Below are 15,814 nucleotides of genomic sequence, written 5' to 3' on the forward strand. Positions count from 1 at the left end.
TTTTAATCTCCTCATGGAGGCTGCTGGCTTGTTGGTCTTGGCTTTGCCTCACTGGGATTGGGGTGTATAGCGTGACATGCTGTTGTTGTGGACTCACAGTTCTGCAGAGACTCACCATTCTCTAGTGTCCTGTCTCCTAGCATATCTGTAAGCTGCTTACAAACACCTAACACACTTTCCACGAGCCTCACCTGAACCAGGCCACTCTTGTGGTTTCATCAGCCAATCCGGATGCACGCCTAAGACCCCGCCCACCAATCACAGGGTACCTGTTGTTTTTCAGAAGTGTCTCAGCAGCAATAAGCTGAGAGAGTCAGTTGTTTTTATGCACTTTACTAGTGTTTGGCAATGGCCAATAAGTGACTAATATTCCCAATTGTTTAGCTGTGTTTGGTGTAAACGGATGGGTGTGCCTGGTATCCCTGGCTCCTTCTACCAAAATGTGCTGATCTTGTTTTTGGTGAGCAGCGTGTAATTATTATCAACTCTGCAGTGTGCTGAGGAATGTGTGAAAACCTCCCCAAAATGCTGGGAACCAGGCTGTACCGCTGAAGCTTGCTTTTTGGTTTGTGTGACCTCACTTCAGGGGGTTTTGTAAATGATAAATTGCATATCATGTTTTTAATTAGATTATCGAGATTATTAATGCTAATCCTGCCTCCTCGTCCTCCTCTGCAGGGTTGGAATTTGGGTGGGAAAACATTTTCATGAACAGAAATATTTTTGCTAAACACAGCAGTGACCTGTGCTGAGTTACAGATGTAGAGGTCTGGATGATTTTAGCCTTGTAAAAAATTAAATTACTGGAGGTATAAAAATGTTCTGTTGTGGTTCAAGTTCACTTATCAGCTTTATTTTTTGCCAAATAATTTTCTGCTCTCATGCATATTTGTTCTGCGCTGATTTGTTTCTCATTGCAATTCTATTAAAGGACAGTGTTAATTGTGCAGCATATGCCCTTGAGCAACCCTTGTGTAAAACACCACTAGTCGCCCTTATTTTTGTTGTACCACATGGCACATCACCAGAAGCATGGCAAGTCTACAGAACAAAAAGGCAAGAAACAACATCTGAAAGCTGTGAGTGATTTTTAAAATGATCCAAATTCCCAAATGTAGTGAGAACACATTTATAAAATATAAAAATACAAATGTAAATGTGTAATATACAAATGTAAATGTAAACAATCAACTGAATATATGAAATTAATGAATCATGGCTGCTCCCATAGTCTCGGCTATCAGGGAAATACTGTGCAAGACCAGTGTTCGTCCTCCAGTAGCTTGTGAGTTGCTTTTGGCAGAAGAACAGAAACATTGCCAATTAACCAGCCTATTACAAACTCAAACTTTTGGCTAGAAAAATGTACCACACTCTGCTACAGTTATGTAAGAATTGAATTAATATACATATTGTTCCATACATAATTGCTCAAGAAACCTTGAGTGAGAAATGTGATCTCAATCCTAAACCAAAAACCATGTTTCCTAATTCATGCACACTCACGCAGTCCCGGTGCTTATTTTGCACACTGTTTTATTTGCATAGCTACTACAGTTGTCAAGAACAACATATCTTTAGCTTCCACAAAGCCTTCCAAGGTCTCTGAGGTTTGGTGCAGTTTATTGTAGACAACAGAACTGACCGTAGTCATCAATCTCTCTCACTCTCTTTGTGTTCGCTACACTTGGCACTGATTTCCTGGCTTCTCTCCCTCATCTCACTCAGTCTTGTAAAGACATGGCCAACTGTGGTCTGTGGTAGACCTCTGTCCCTTCATACACACAAAGTCCTTCTCTGTCCTTCCTTTCACATCCCTCACACACTCGCACAAGGCCCGAGTTCAACTCCTTTTGGCCCTCATGTTATGAACACTTGTGTTTACAACACACAGCCCTTATCACGTGTACCCTTTCACCTAATGATGAGGAACGTTTCTCTTTAACCAATCCCTCTGTTTGCTGTAAGTCAGGAATAAATACTGGCCAGAAAGTGGAATGGGCATTTTTGGTTATAGGTTTTAGTGGGAGATTGTTGAGTTTCAGTGTTTTTTGTCCCGTGTTTGTTTTTCAGCAGGCAGCCACTAGGAGGCAGCATGGTGTGTGTTTTAAGATGGAGCAGATTTTTTTTTCTCATAAATGTATAGATCAGAACTGATATAGAGCAGTTACAGATCAGTTGTCTTGATTAGAGTTTTACCTGTAGGACAGGGGTCTAGAGAAGTCCTGCTATGGAGAAATTGCTTCTGAGCAGTGTTCCAATTTATTTATGTATTCTTTTTTTTTTTACTGCCTGTGCTGTATGAATCCTCTGCATGGGCTATGTGAGAGAAACCTGATATGTTTTAATACAAAGAGCCTTAATTAGATGGCGCTCTGTGTGCAGGCTTGGTGCATAGTGTTGTTTCATACCAGTCAGTGCTGTGGTGTATTTGTGTCATCCACACTGGGGCGCTGATGTGCCTTTAATTCACCTCGCTGGCACCCAGTCCTGGAACACTCTATCCTTCCAGTCATGCATATTTGCTTGCTGTTTGTCCTGAGTAAAGTATACAGTATAGCTGTAGCCATAAAAGTTTACAGCTAGACTGATAAATTGATAAAAATCTAGCAGTGTTGTGTTTTAGAGGAATACTTTAGCGTTTTTTAAATCGAATCTCTACTCACTGTAACTGCAGAGTAGGCTTATTTATCACAGTTATACTTTCGTTACATGTACTGAGAAAAGAACTTAAAGCCTATTTATTAAAGTTCCCTTAAAATGGAAGTCTGAGGGCAGTTGTTGGTTGCACAATTAAAGACTATAACCATTAGGCCTGCACTAACAATAAATGTCTTAGGATGAGAAAGACATGAGAGAATTTCTTACCATAGATGTTCCTATGTAAGTAAAACCTTCCAAAATGGCAGTAATGCAGTAAGACATCATTACTAGTACTTGGTTATTTCTGAAGGTTTTGTGATATACACATGCAATCAGACCCATATATGCAATCAGACCTAGGAGCACTGGAGTGCTCCTTTAATAGGAATTGTGTTATTGTTGCAGTTATTGATTTTGTAACTGCGCCCTCTACAAGGCAGAATGATGAGCAAATAGGGATTATGTGCTTTCAGTTTAAAATCACTATAGATGGAAATTGGAGCAAGGTTTCCTTCTCAAATTCACATTCTCACACCAAGTCTGGTCTCAAATCTTTGTTAACACATGATCACATGAGCTGCTAATGAAACAGATTCTGTAGTGAGGGCTGGAGGAGGATGGTGGAGATGTGTTTGCCCCAGGTGCAGCCCTGTGCCACGCAGATAATCTCCAACCATAGGAATGCAGGGAGTGTGGCATAGCTCTGTGAACATGCCAGAACAGGCTTCTTCTTCCGTGGTGTTGGTGTTTGCACCATGCACATCTGCTTCTCCTGGGTTTTTTCTCTCCTAATTTGAAAATTGACAAGAAATTTTGATTTACATTTTGATGTACCTAAAAGTTGAAAACTGTGTTGACACAACCCCAAAGTGGGGGACAAAATTAAATGCAGCTTGATCATGCTTGTTCTGAAAACACTGCTTACTTGCAAGATTAAATCCATAAGAAGATACTGATGCCAGTACTTTCAACTGAAGCAAATCTGTCCAGCTGTCTGTCTGACTTTCGTTTTGTGTGTGTGTGTTTTGTTAGCAGGCAACAGAGCGTGCTGATGCCTGCAGGCCCTAACCCCTCCTGGAATGCAGACAGAGATACAGGACTGGTTTAACCATGGCCTTCTTCCAGCAGCGCTCCAGGGCAGCAAGGGAGAGAGAGAGAGAGAGAGAGAGAGAGAGATTACACTCAGATTTTTTTGTTGAAGAAAGAGAGAGAGAGAAGGAGAGGCAGAGAGAAATGGGGGTAGCTGTATGTCTTATATTTCCATTGCAGTTTGTATTAAGTTGGTTTAAACACCATTTTCTTTGCACAAACTTGGATTGTTCTGCAAGTTACATCCAAGATAAACTTCTGTTGGGCATTTGCTTCCACGGTATGCGGCATTGCAGTAGATTCCACAGATCTCCTGTTAAATCTGAGGTGCATATTTTTTTGCAAACCTGTTCAGTTGCGTTTGTTGCAACTGAACAGGTTTGCAACGAGAGCCATTAGGTGGAGTGTACTTCTGGGAAATGATTTCAGATATGATGATGTTGAATACCTCATTTGAATGGTAATAGAATTGTACAGTGACGTGCAATGACTAAAGTAAGTGTGAAGATCTTAAAAATATGTTGGGCTGTTCAGCATAATTGATGCATGTATTTTGCGTAAAAAGGAATGCTGAGGTTACTCCTCACAAATGCTTAATGAGGTTGCATGAACAGAGTTGATGTTATCACACACAGGTTAAAAATGTGTGGCTGTCTGGGGGAAAATCTATTTGATATCACTATAGCTGAATTCTGGTAAACAGCCAGACATGAAGTTTTGACAAAAATTGGGTTTTTCTGCCACAACCTATATCATCACTTCAACTTTAAGAAACCATAAATGTATTTTACCTAAACAATGTTAATGTTTCATTTACTTTTATTTAATTTTATTTTAATTAATCTGCGCCTAGGCTTTCTTCTTGCAATAGTAGTTTGTCATCCTTCATGATGATGACCATCGCCAAAGCGATATGAACGTAAGCATAATCAACTCAGTTTTAGTAATCATATACCAACTCTCAAAATGTCTGCATCATCAAAACAAGGAAGAATGCTTACACACACTGTGCAGATGACAGTGTACAAAGTTTTAAAACATTTGAATAGCCTGATAAAAATATGAAAACTTGGCTAACAGAACTTATTTCAGCACTGATGTATTGATGTCCAAATTGACAGCTCATTTCCCGTCACAAAATTTATAATCTTTGGTAAAATGTCACTAATGTCATTTTTCTTAACAAATGTAGAGGTACTTTCTGTAATATGTCAGCTCAGGATAATATTAAATCAGGTTAAAATCTTTCCAACTGAGATAATAGACATGACATCAGTTACTAAGGTTCATATAAAATAAAATAGTTCATGATATTAATGCAATGATTTCTAATAATCTATTACTGTTTGCCCTTTAAACATAGAATGACAGCTGAATGGGTGGAACTTTTTCTAATTGTTTCTAATTTGTATATTAATTACATATCAAATTAACTGCAACTGAAATTGCTGAACCGTGTTTGCTTTTTGACCGTCAGTGTGTGGGTTTGGAATTAAATGTGTGGGTTTGGAATTAAATCTTTAAATAAACTTTTCTCTCTTTTCACTTTTAAGGTTAACCAGATTTTAACATTAGATTAATGTTTAATGTTAAAACTTGTTGAGATATGTGCATATTTCTGGTCAGGATAAATAATAGAACGTGTCAGTTTAACCATGTGAAGAGTTTTCTCAGGTTGCCATTCAAACGCCGTGTAATTATGGTTCATTTTTCAGTGAAAAGATGACTGAAGAATATTGAAAGATAGTAAATGGTGTTTTTTTTTTTTTTTAAACTTTGAAACAAAGTTATGACGCATGAGGATTGCAGCTAATTTGTTACATCAGTTTGTTCACATAGTGAATCAGTTGATGAATAAATGGTGAGTGAGTGAGTGTGTAAACATGAACTCTGGTGTGTGTTTTCAGCAGTAACTGCATGAGATTCCATTGATGTCAGAGTTGAGCAAAAATTCAGTCACTTTGTTGAAACTGCCTGGAGGGGTTATCTATTTTTAACCAACAGTGACGTTACTTTCCAAATCTTGTCGCATTTTTCATGTGACGCTTTTGAGAATAACAAGATTTAGCACGTTGATAAAGCATCAGAATTTAGCTCTGGCCAAAGGACAATGATATGTTGTGTGCTATATATAGAATTTCATCCTATTTTAGTTTGATTTTTTTTTTTTTTTTTTTACTTTCAATTCATCATGTTTTAGTTTTAAAAAGAATTTGTTGCTGTTTGAGCTGTGCCATACTATCACTTTTACAACATTGGTTATACTGACCCCTTCGTTTGAGACTTTAGCACAGAAGCCATCACTCTAAATCATTGCAAATGGTTAGGTAGCTAATCCCAGAGCTTCTTCAGACAGCATCAGGAAAAAAAAAATAGCTAATTATATGATTGGATTACAGTCAAGCATGCCAGCAGTGGCTAACTATCTTGCTTTGAGGTTTTTAATATGTGAGCATCTAGCTTAGAGGATTTACTGTGTTAGCTAGCTAATTTCATTTGGGGTTTTACGGTTAGCTAGCTAGTTTTTCTTGAGAGCCACAAAGTAAATCTTACTTGTTCCAGAGAACATAAGTGACGCAAGTGTACCAAGTCTTAGTGAACAAGCTATAAAATTCCCCAAATACACAGCATACTGACTGTTATTCCCAATCAATGTAAGCAGTCACACTTATTGTATTTTAAAACAAATATCTACAAATGAATTATTTCTATGGATATGGCTAAAGTAATAAAATGTGTACATTACAGCATTACAATCCTAAAAAGGTCTATTTAAAATAAGGGAAAAGGCTGAGGGAACAACCTTGGTGTTTGTATTGATGTTAACTTTATTGGATTAGAATATCATGGAGTAATCTAGAAGGATAGAGGGATATCACTAAATGATTAGCCATGACAGAATAACTGTAGAGATATAGCCTCAACCTTCAGTCATAAGAGGGAATGTTTATATAGTTTCAAATCTTTAGAGGGGAGTTCTGATTTCATTTGAACTCTTTATCTATGAGAACTAGTGCAGACTGTCTACCACAGATTATCATAGCTCTATGTACTGTCAGCAGAACACAACTTACCATGCAGCAGTACAGTAAATAAACAATTCAGATATGTGACTCAACTGTAATTGTGGCCTATCTTGTTCTAGCTATTTGTCATCTGCATGTTTTAATATCCAACTGTACACTCTCAGGAAAAAGTACTAAACTGTACCCATGATACCCTCAAAGGTACATCTTTTGTACCTTGTACTGTGTATCTTGAAAGTATTGTACCTTTAAAGTATTACTCTAAAAACTAATTAATGGTACAGAAGTGGTCTTTAAGGGCAAATTGTGTTTACTGAATCATTTCCAAAAGGTATGCTATATTCACTTTACCATGAAAAAGATCCACACTTATGGTACAAATTATGTACCCTTGAGGTTACCATCCCAGTAACAAGGAAAGGTACTGTGTTCTTTGTTTCTGAGAGTGTGGGATGGATGACTTGCCAATATGGTGCCATTATCCACAACTTTGTACCAATCAGATCTGAGTATTCAACACTGTGTGTATAGTGACCCTGTGGTCCATTTACATATTTCTTAAATGTGTATTGTGCAGTGTATGGGGTCTCGGGTGAGTGCTTAAATTATGTTTAAATTTAAATTCCCTTTACTCGGAAAATCGTAACCCCCTCCCTCCCCCTTCATTTCATCTACTTTGTTCAGGTGTTGCCTTCTGCCCGAACACTTACTTTTAATTAATTTGTCTTCCTTAAACTTTCCATAATTAGTGTCTGATGTTGAAGGCTCTCTTTCTTTTCCATTTTGATGTTCGCCATTGGAGTCGAGTAAAGACATGCTTCCTCCTTTGCCTTGGACAGGCATCTGTGGAGTTAGGCTTCAGGCAAGGTTCACTGTCATGAATGTTTTTTCAGTTGTCTGAACATGCTTTTGAGCCACGGTTTTAGCAAATACTTCACTGGGAGACAGTTTGCGAGTGCTGCTGCCTGCTATGTTCAAAGCCTTTTTATCAGCTTGATCCCTGACTGCTATCAGATGCCTTTTAGAGCAACCCTCTGCTTTCCCTGGAGCAATAGTTTAATGCTTTTATTACTTTGTTTATTAATAACATGGTGAATAAAGGCAGTATGCATAAGCATTTTGGTTAAGTAATAGATTATTAAATATAAAGCTGCGTGTTGATCAACTGTAAGGAATTTCTACAGGAAACTTTTTTAAACTATAAAAATGGGGTATGCAGATTAATCAGTGTGTAGATGCAGAAATATTTTGATGAATGATGCTTTAATGGTTTCTTTTTACCAGATGTATACTGTATATGCAGTTGTACAGTTCAGATTTGGTCACATTGTACTGCTACTGTAGTGGAATATACTATAACGCTAAGCTAAGCTAAGCACTAAGCTCTGGTGGGCTGTTTTTTTTGTTGTTGTTGTTTTTGTTTTTTGTATTTATGTCATCTCTACATCAATTTTAACTATAAGGACTATCTTATTTTGTAATAGTTATTTATAATTAAATAAATAACCAGTCACAGTGATGTGTCTTATAGGAAGTTGCTTATTTTCTAATTTAACACATAAAGAATGGCAACTTTAAAAATTAAGAAAAATGGTTTAAATTATTTAATATATTATAAATGATAAATAGGATACATATTTGCCTAATATGCCTAATATTTGGAAAGTACTCATTAAGGGGGTCTGTTTTTGTATATGCACTGTGAAGGGATTACTGGATGCAGAACGTTTGAGAATCCTTGGAGTGAGCCGAACCGCAGGGTGACTAGACTAAACCCCGCCCATCTCGCCTTCTCATTGGTTGTTTGCCTGGGCGGTGCTTTGACTGACTCCAAACTTTTGTGCTCGTGGAATCGCGGCGGAGAGAGCGGACGCGCGAGACAGCGGCGGAGGGGGAACGGCTTTGAGCTTTGAGTCCAGGGTTGATCTGTGATCGTGGTATACTGGATATGCACACTCAGAAAACTTCAAAAAGCGGATTAAAGTGCAAAATGGTCCTTCAAGCCGTAGGCAAGGTCCTGAGGTACAGTATCTTCTCTCTCTGTAACAGTAGTGGTGTACTGAAGCATGGCGAAACACTTGCGACATAATCCAGTATTTACAGTATTTATGCAGGAGTGTGCTGGCTGCGTCGGGGCTCAGAGTTGCTGGAGCTTCATCATTTCCTCCTCGGAAGTGCAGAGATCAGCGTTTTCCTTTATTTTAGTTTATTCCTGCGCACATGTGTGGGGTAATGTGCTTGATGATTATTTAAGAGTAGTTTTTTTTTTTTTTTTCTGAGGAGCCACAGAGTTTCATTTCTCCCGATCTGGGGCCGTGTATTTTCTTCCCTCTGCAGTTCTGCGTGAAGGGTTTTTTTATTGATTGATTGATTGATTGATTGATTGTTGATTGATTTTGCGTTAGTAATATCGTGTGTGCACTCGCAGTACCACTCAGCACACACACGCGCGCGCACACACTCTGTCTCTGTTCATAAGGGGAGAGAAAACTGGTGTAAATGGAAAAAAGAGGAAGGAGAGGGGAAATCAGACAACCCCAACCTGGATTTAATTCAAGATGCTGGTTCTGAAAGATAACTTGTTTTTATTTGGGTAAAATTTTTATAATACGCTACTTGGCATGGCACCTTCACTGTGGTCATAAAAACTCACCGCACTTTCACTTTGTCCCGTGTTTTTTGCGTTCACACACAGGTGTGTGTTCCTTAACACACTGCTGAGCTGGACGAGGGACCGTAAAATTCATTGGGTGGGGGTGTTGGGGTGTGTGTGTGGGTGTTGGGGGGGATGTTGGGGTGTGTGTGTGTGTGTGTGTGTGAGAGAGACAGAGAGAGAGAGAGAGATGGCAGTGTTAGTATCCTGAAAAGGCCTTCTGCTCTTTACTTTCAGTACTGTTGTGATGCTGATGTGTGTTCAACAAAAACCTGTCTTCCTGAATGCAGTACACATTTACTGTAGAGTGAACCAGATCCAATTTCTAGAAGTCACATGTTTTGATAACCATTTCCCTAAATGTTTAATTAACTGCATATTAATTAAAATATAAGGTAAGAGTTCGCAAGCTTTTTGCATCCAGGAACAGTAGTTTAAGAACAGTAGCAAGTGTGTACCATCGTATTGATTTATTCAAGAGCTCCAGACTTAGATTTGAAACACTGTCATATTAACATCACTTCCTGGTTTTATTAAAATTGCAGGTAAAATTACGATTATTTAGACTTGTTTTTGTTTAGTGAGCTTAGGATTTAATGGCTAGTTAATTAGGTTTAAGGCTAGGATAACTAATAGTAATCTCCATAACATTTATGTGATTTTTAAAAAGCAATACAGTCAGTTACTTTCTGGACCCCTGGGTGTCTCCAGACCCCACTTTCAGAACCTTGGAGTCCTGATTGCTTGTCGTAAGTGACAGCAAGCAGAAGCGCAGCATTTTTTTTTCCTTCCCCAACTTACGGATGATTCATTGTGCTTATTTGGTTTGAAGGATTGCGTTTTTAGAAATCTTTTGAACTCAAGGTTGGATTAAGTCTGTCGAGCTTGTCTGTATTAACAACCCAGAAACCATTTCTACAGGCTGGTAATGGAGTATGGTTTTAATACTTTATTTTACTGGAGGCCATTCAACCATACTTTGCATTGATCCCTGGCTTCAGCACTAAAGAAGAGGTTTTTGTGGCCACCTTTCTTTAAATCTTTAGGCAGGATTTGCACACGCAACACTTTAGACATTTTCACTGCTGATCACACGTGTAGTGTACTAATCAAAGAAAGATTTCGTTATTATGTAAATTGGGCAGTGAGGTATGTGCAAATAGATTTGCATATAAGTTTGAATGCTTAGGACTTTGCATAAAGTGCCTAATTTGCTTAATGTAATTTAACCTCTGCATGAAGAGCCTACTAGCTTTGTTTAAATAAAAAAAAACTGTTATAAAGCCTTGTTCTTACTTTGATATCCATCATATCGTGATAAACGCAGCAGATGTCCCGAGTAGATCTAAACACGGCTTGTTTGCTGTTATGGTTGGGTGTCTGTGCTTGTTTAGTTGCTTAATTTAATGCCAACCATATGGTGCCAGTGAAGTTGCTGCCCATCTCCCTTCATTTGTCTTTGAGACTGGAAAGAGCGTTGTTCAGCTTCACTTTCTGTGAGATTTTGCTGTGAATTTGCTGTGGATAGTAACCTTGCTTAGTGTTTGCATGCACAAAGTCTTCGGGTTTAGAAACTTAATTTTGTTTAATACCCTGATTGTACGAACAAATGACATCCGTCCTTGTTTTCTAGTTTTGTTTCTGTAACACTCCTAAACGCTTCCATATACATAGTATATGGATCTCTTTTCTAGAAAACTTCCCAGATGAAGCAGACTCATGCATGCACACATGCGCGCGTGCATGCACACACGGCACAAGCAAATATGATGGCTGGAAAAATGTGGTTTGTATGCATGACCACTCACGACCTTCATGTTTTTGGTGAGGACAGAACAGTTTGTACCTCCAAAAGGCGCCATGACTGGTTTTCGTAACACACACTGTTTTATTTAATCGTTTCCTTTTTTTTTTTTTTTTTTGTACATTTCTGGGAAGCACTTCTGTTTGTCAGTTACATGGAACAAGGCAAATTCTTAAGACATTAGCTAGTTATTTTAGGAGAATGAAAATGTCTAACTGCCAGCTGTTATTGTCCTTGCTTGCTTGCTGACTTGTTTCTTACTTAAATACACTCTCACAGGTCCATGTGCTCTTCACATTTCTTTGCCATAAAAGGTATTGTACTATTGCTCACAGTCCAGACCAGAGGGGTTTGACCAGAGAACAGTAGCCACATAGCCATGGCTTTTGTCTGTCCAGAAAACAAAGTTGAGATTAGTGTTTTTGTTGCTAGTACAGAGTAAGAGTATTTCGTAGGATCACTGTAAGACTTGTTATGGACAGTTTAATGCTTTTCATTGCAAAATCTGTCTAATTTATCAGAATGCCAGCAGAGGTTGTGATTACACCATGCATGCTCTTTAGCTATTGTTGTAAGATTTGTAATGTCTGCTAGGTTATCTTTACTTGTGCCCTCAGCTGTGCTGATCATTCAGAGACTCAGTCGGGCTCAGCAAGCCCAGGCACCAGCTGCACGCGACAGTTGCCTTCCTGCCTTTCACTAGACACTGTCCTGACTGATGTGAGATCAGCCTCACTAATGGTCAAGGGTAGGATTTCTGTATGCTGAGCTGGTTTTAGGGAGGCAGGAAGAGACGTCTTGTGTTTCAGTGGCTGTAGGCAGGATGCTCCATTCTCTCAGCCTGCCACAGAACGCATAGGCTGATTCAACGTTATAGCAGGTGATGTCAGCTTGTTTTAGGAGAGTTAACAGACAAGAGAGTGTTTTTAATGGATTCTCTCAATCCATCTCCTTTCTAGCAGAACACATCAGAAACTCATCTACACTCCTAAAAGCCTGACCAGTCTACTGTAGACTCATAATATTCAAACTAAAATAAAGCATACCTCCTCAGTTCATTTATGTTTGGCCGCCACTTCAATAAGCCATTTGTGGACTTTTAATTATAAGATAAGTGTTATTTCTGGTGCAGACTGTTGGGGAGGAAGGAGGGCAGGACTGATTTGGTGAGTAGGCGTTTACACGTTGAAAAGCCAGAAATTAAGGTCAACACGGGGTGCGGTAGATAATTACAGTACACTGAACTTCCTTTTCTGCAACAAATGTTTGGTCTTGTTGCCATAAGAAATAGAAAATGAGGTCAAAGAGAGCAAAGCTTTGGGAATGAGTAGTATGTAAAAACAGAAAATTGCTTAAAGTTTACTATTTGTTGAGGCAATTGTTTAGTGGTCATTTGTTTCCCCGGTTTGTTACATGTTTCTGTATAATACTGTATGTCTGCTTTTACTTTATTAGCCTGTTAACACTTTTCCATATGACCCTCGGTCACAAGCCCCCCACAACATCCTGGTTTATGGCTGGGAACTGCCATGACTGTGTGGTTTTAACATTACGCTTTAAAACTAGCACTGGAAGCATAAAGCTTTTTTCACACCTGTGCGTTAAATGGCATGGAATGTGTTCGCCTCTGGAAGCCAAATAAGGGCTGGGGGTGCATTATGTAGAACCACCATTAGCTTCTATCTGTTTGTTCATTTTTTAAATCTCTTCTTTTATCTGTTTTCCAGGAAGTCCAAAACGAAGCCTAATGGAAAGAAGCCCCCTGCCGAGGAGAAGAAGCACTATCTGGAGCCGGAGTACACTAAAGTGCGGGTGGTGGACTTTGACCTCAAAGACCTGGTGGTGCTGCCCAGAGAGATAGATCTCAACGAATGGCTGGCCAGCAACAGTGAGTAAACCCCACCTATCCCAGCTACTGTATAAACAGATCCCATTCTGTTCTCACTTTTAAAGTCGTCAGGAACGTTTGTTTGTCTTGTTGAGTCTTTATTTGGCGGCGTTAATAAGCAAACAGCTTTCTTGGAAGCGAGTTACTGGCTAGTTGTTGTGTTTGTTTTTCCTGAGGTAGGGCACTTTGAGCCAAAATACTTCCCTGAAGTGGAAAATATTTTATCAGTGATTGACGCTTCCTTGTAGCATTTCATAAGCAGGAAATGAATCATTTAAAATGTTCCTTATGTTCGCACCTTTCCGATAAATGCGGCATCCTCATGCTTTTATGTGCAAAATTTTTTTTTTTTTTTTTTTTTTTTTTTGTAGCTTCAGGGAATGTTACAGCCAAGTAGCTTCAACATTGTTGCAAATCATTTTTTATGTAATACATTCCATGATGTCCAGACAGATTATTTATGGAGTGGAGACAGGCCACTGCTTGAAATGTGAGTTAGGTAGTGTGTGACACTCAGCGTGATGACTGTACTCAATAAAACAAGAGCCAGTTGCCTTGTTGGGAAAGGTATAACCAAAAGTGGCAGCTCTTTCAAATTCCCACACTGAAGCCTGTTCAGATATAGGGCATGACTGTATCTGCAACAGTCCAAACTGGTTTTTGACTAGTATTATGATGATTTTTTTTTTTTTTTTTTTTTTATAATTGACATTATCCTTTTATTTTCTTTCCATGCCCAAAGGAGCAGCCAATCATCTGAACTAAGCTGTGAGCTTGATATGAGGAAAGTAATACAGAGGTGTATGATTTATTGTGAATTAGCTATCTTTATCTATCTTATAACACAGTCTATGTAACAGCAGCACTTTGGCTATTGCATTTTTCATACTGGCTTAGATCCTGATAATAACAAATAGAATAGAATAGAATTATAATAGAAACAAACATTAAATTCCAGGTGAGCTAAACTAACCAAGCCACTGGGTGAATCATAAGTGGCTTCCCTTTAGCCATATAGTGCACCACATAGGGTATACAAGCCATTTTGTCATGTGTATGTAGAGATTTAAGATTTAACATCTGTTCTGGGCTAATCATCGTTACAACAGGAACGGCCGTAAATAAAGTTGAAGTCAAGCCTCTGCCCTGCTAGTTGTGGAGAAATGTGCATGTGCAATAACTGGAGCAACCTGGAAAGTGTTTTTGGTGTTATTGGAGTCAAAGACAGATTTCACCAGTGATTTAATATCCATGTTTGAAATGCCATCCAGTTGTTCTGTTTTGGGTTTTATGGGTCTCTCTACATTCAAATAGATAGTAGCCTGGTCTTGTGTAGTATAACTTTAAAAAAAAATAAAATAAAAAAAAAACAGCTTCCCGAGAATGTTCTCAAGATGGCTGCCAAGTAGACAGATACTATATTTTTGGGCCAAGTGTAAATTTTAAACAATGCTCTGTTATTTGGCAGTTACAAGCTCTTCCTTTTTGTTTACCTCCAACTCTCAATTTTGTCTTCCACAGCAACGACATTCTTCAATCTCATCAACCTGCAGTATAGCACAATCTCAGAGTTTTGCACTGGTGACACATGTCAAGCCATGACGGCATGTAACACGTGAGTACCTGAATCCTTCACTCTGATTAGTAGTTCCACTATATTGAAATTTATTGTGGGCTTTTTTTTTGGAAAATCTTGCAATGGAATATTTGCTAAAGATATACCTTCGCATATCTCAAAGCAAAACCAGAAGTGGCAGGTTATGTATGAAGTCACATGTTTTCTTGGATTGTTCAGGTAATGAGGATGGGTGGGGAGACGGATTCCAGTGATTACAGTCTTAGTCAACATCATTATGGCTAAAATGATCTGAAGCTGAGATTAAAAAAAAAACCCAGATAAACCTGATCATTTGGGCACATCTTTGATTCTTTATATTGGAATCACTAAGGAATAATGTTTTGGCATCTGGCGTTTCACTGGAAAAAAATATTCTACACTAAAAATGTTCGTGAACCTTGACAAATGCTGGATTTTTCCCCTTTCAAATTCATCACCTAACTTGTTAGCCCTGTCTGGCTAGAACGAGGCTGTTGGGGTTAAAGGCTTTGTGTGTTGTGTGTTAGAATTTAAGGCTTTGTGTATTGAGCGTGTACCAGTATGGCAGGTAAAGATGATTCATCACCACACCTTGACCCTGTAGAACCTGATCTCCCACTGAAACCCCCCTTCACCGTCATCCCATCAGAAAACTCTTTAACTGCTAACTAGTAAAGAATTTACTAATGAAAGCAAACATGTCATCTCTGTGAAGTCTCTGCACTTTCACAATATCTGTGGACCAATCATTTACTCACAGCTGTATTTGTAATACAGTGACGCACTTTAACATAATTGTTTAACAACTGTTTCACGTTCATATGTAGCCATGAGGTATAGGGGAATGTTTTTGTGTCACTTTCCTGACAAAATGAATGACATGGAAGATTTAGCAGCATGTATGATTTATGCCAGTAGTTATTTAGTTTTCCTGAACCTTCACGAAGGTGCTGCTGTAATAAAAATCAATTATGAAATAAGAAAAAAGTAAACAAAAGGATATGCTTCCAAAATCTGTCTAGTAAAGGCTTTTTTTTAATTGCTGAAGAATGTCCAGTATTCCCCCACTGAATGTAGTGAGGAAAGTAATAAAAACCAATCATGTGAGCACATC

General features: G+C 38.6%; 1 protein-coding gene across 4 annotated transcripts in view; it reads left to right on the top strand.

Moving 5' to 3' along the window:
• The window catches only part of mob2a (MOB kinase activator 2a), a 45,442-nt gene that overhangs the window by 26,246 nt on the left and 3,382 nt on the right, over positions 1-15,814 (top strand). For 3 of the 4 annotated variants that reach the window (XM_026919079.3, XM_026919076.3, XM_026919078.3), the window contains exons 2-3: positions 12,943-13,103; positions 14,625-14,718. In XM_026919079.3, the coding sequence (XP_026774880.1) occupies positions 12,943-13,103; positions 14,625-14,718 (255 nt within the window). Of the gene's footprint in view, positions 1-8,447; positions 8,781-12,942; positions 13,104-14,624; positions 14,719-15,814 lie in introns of those variants that run through there. The other variant, XM_026919077.3, reaches the window with a different exon arrangement.

This window comes from Pangasianodon hypophthalmus, chromosome 9 (genome assembly GCF_027358585.1).
Source record: "Pangasianodon hypophthalmus isolate fPanHyp1 chromosome 9, fPanHyp1.pri, whole genome shotgun sequence".
In the NCBI taxonomy this organism is placed as follows: Eukaryota; Metazoa; Chordata; class Actinopteri; order Siluriformes; family Pangasiidae; genus Pangasianodon; species Pangasianodon hypophthalmus.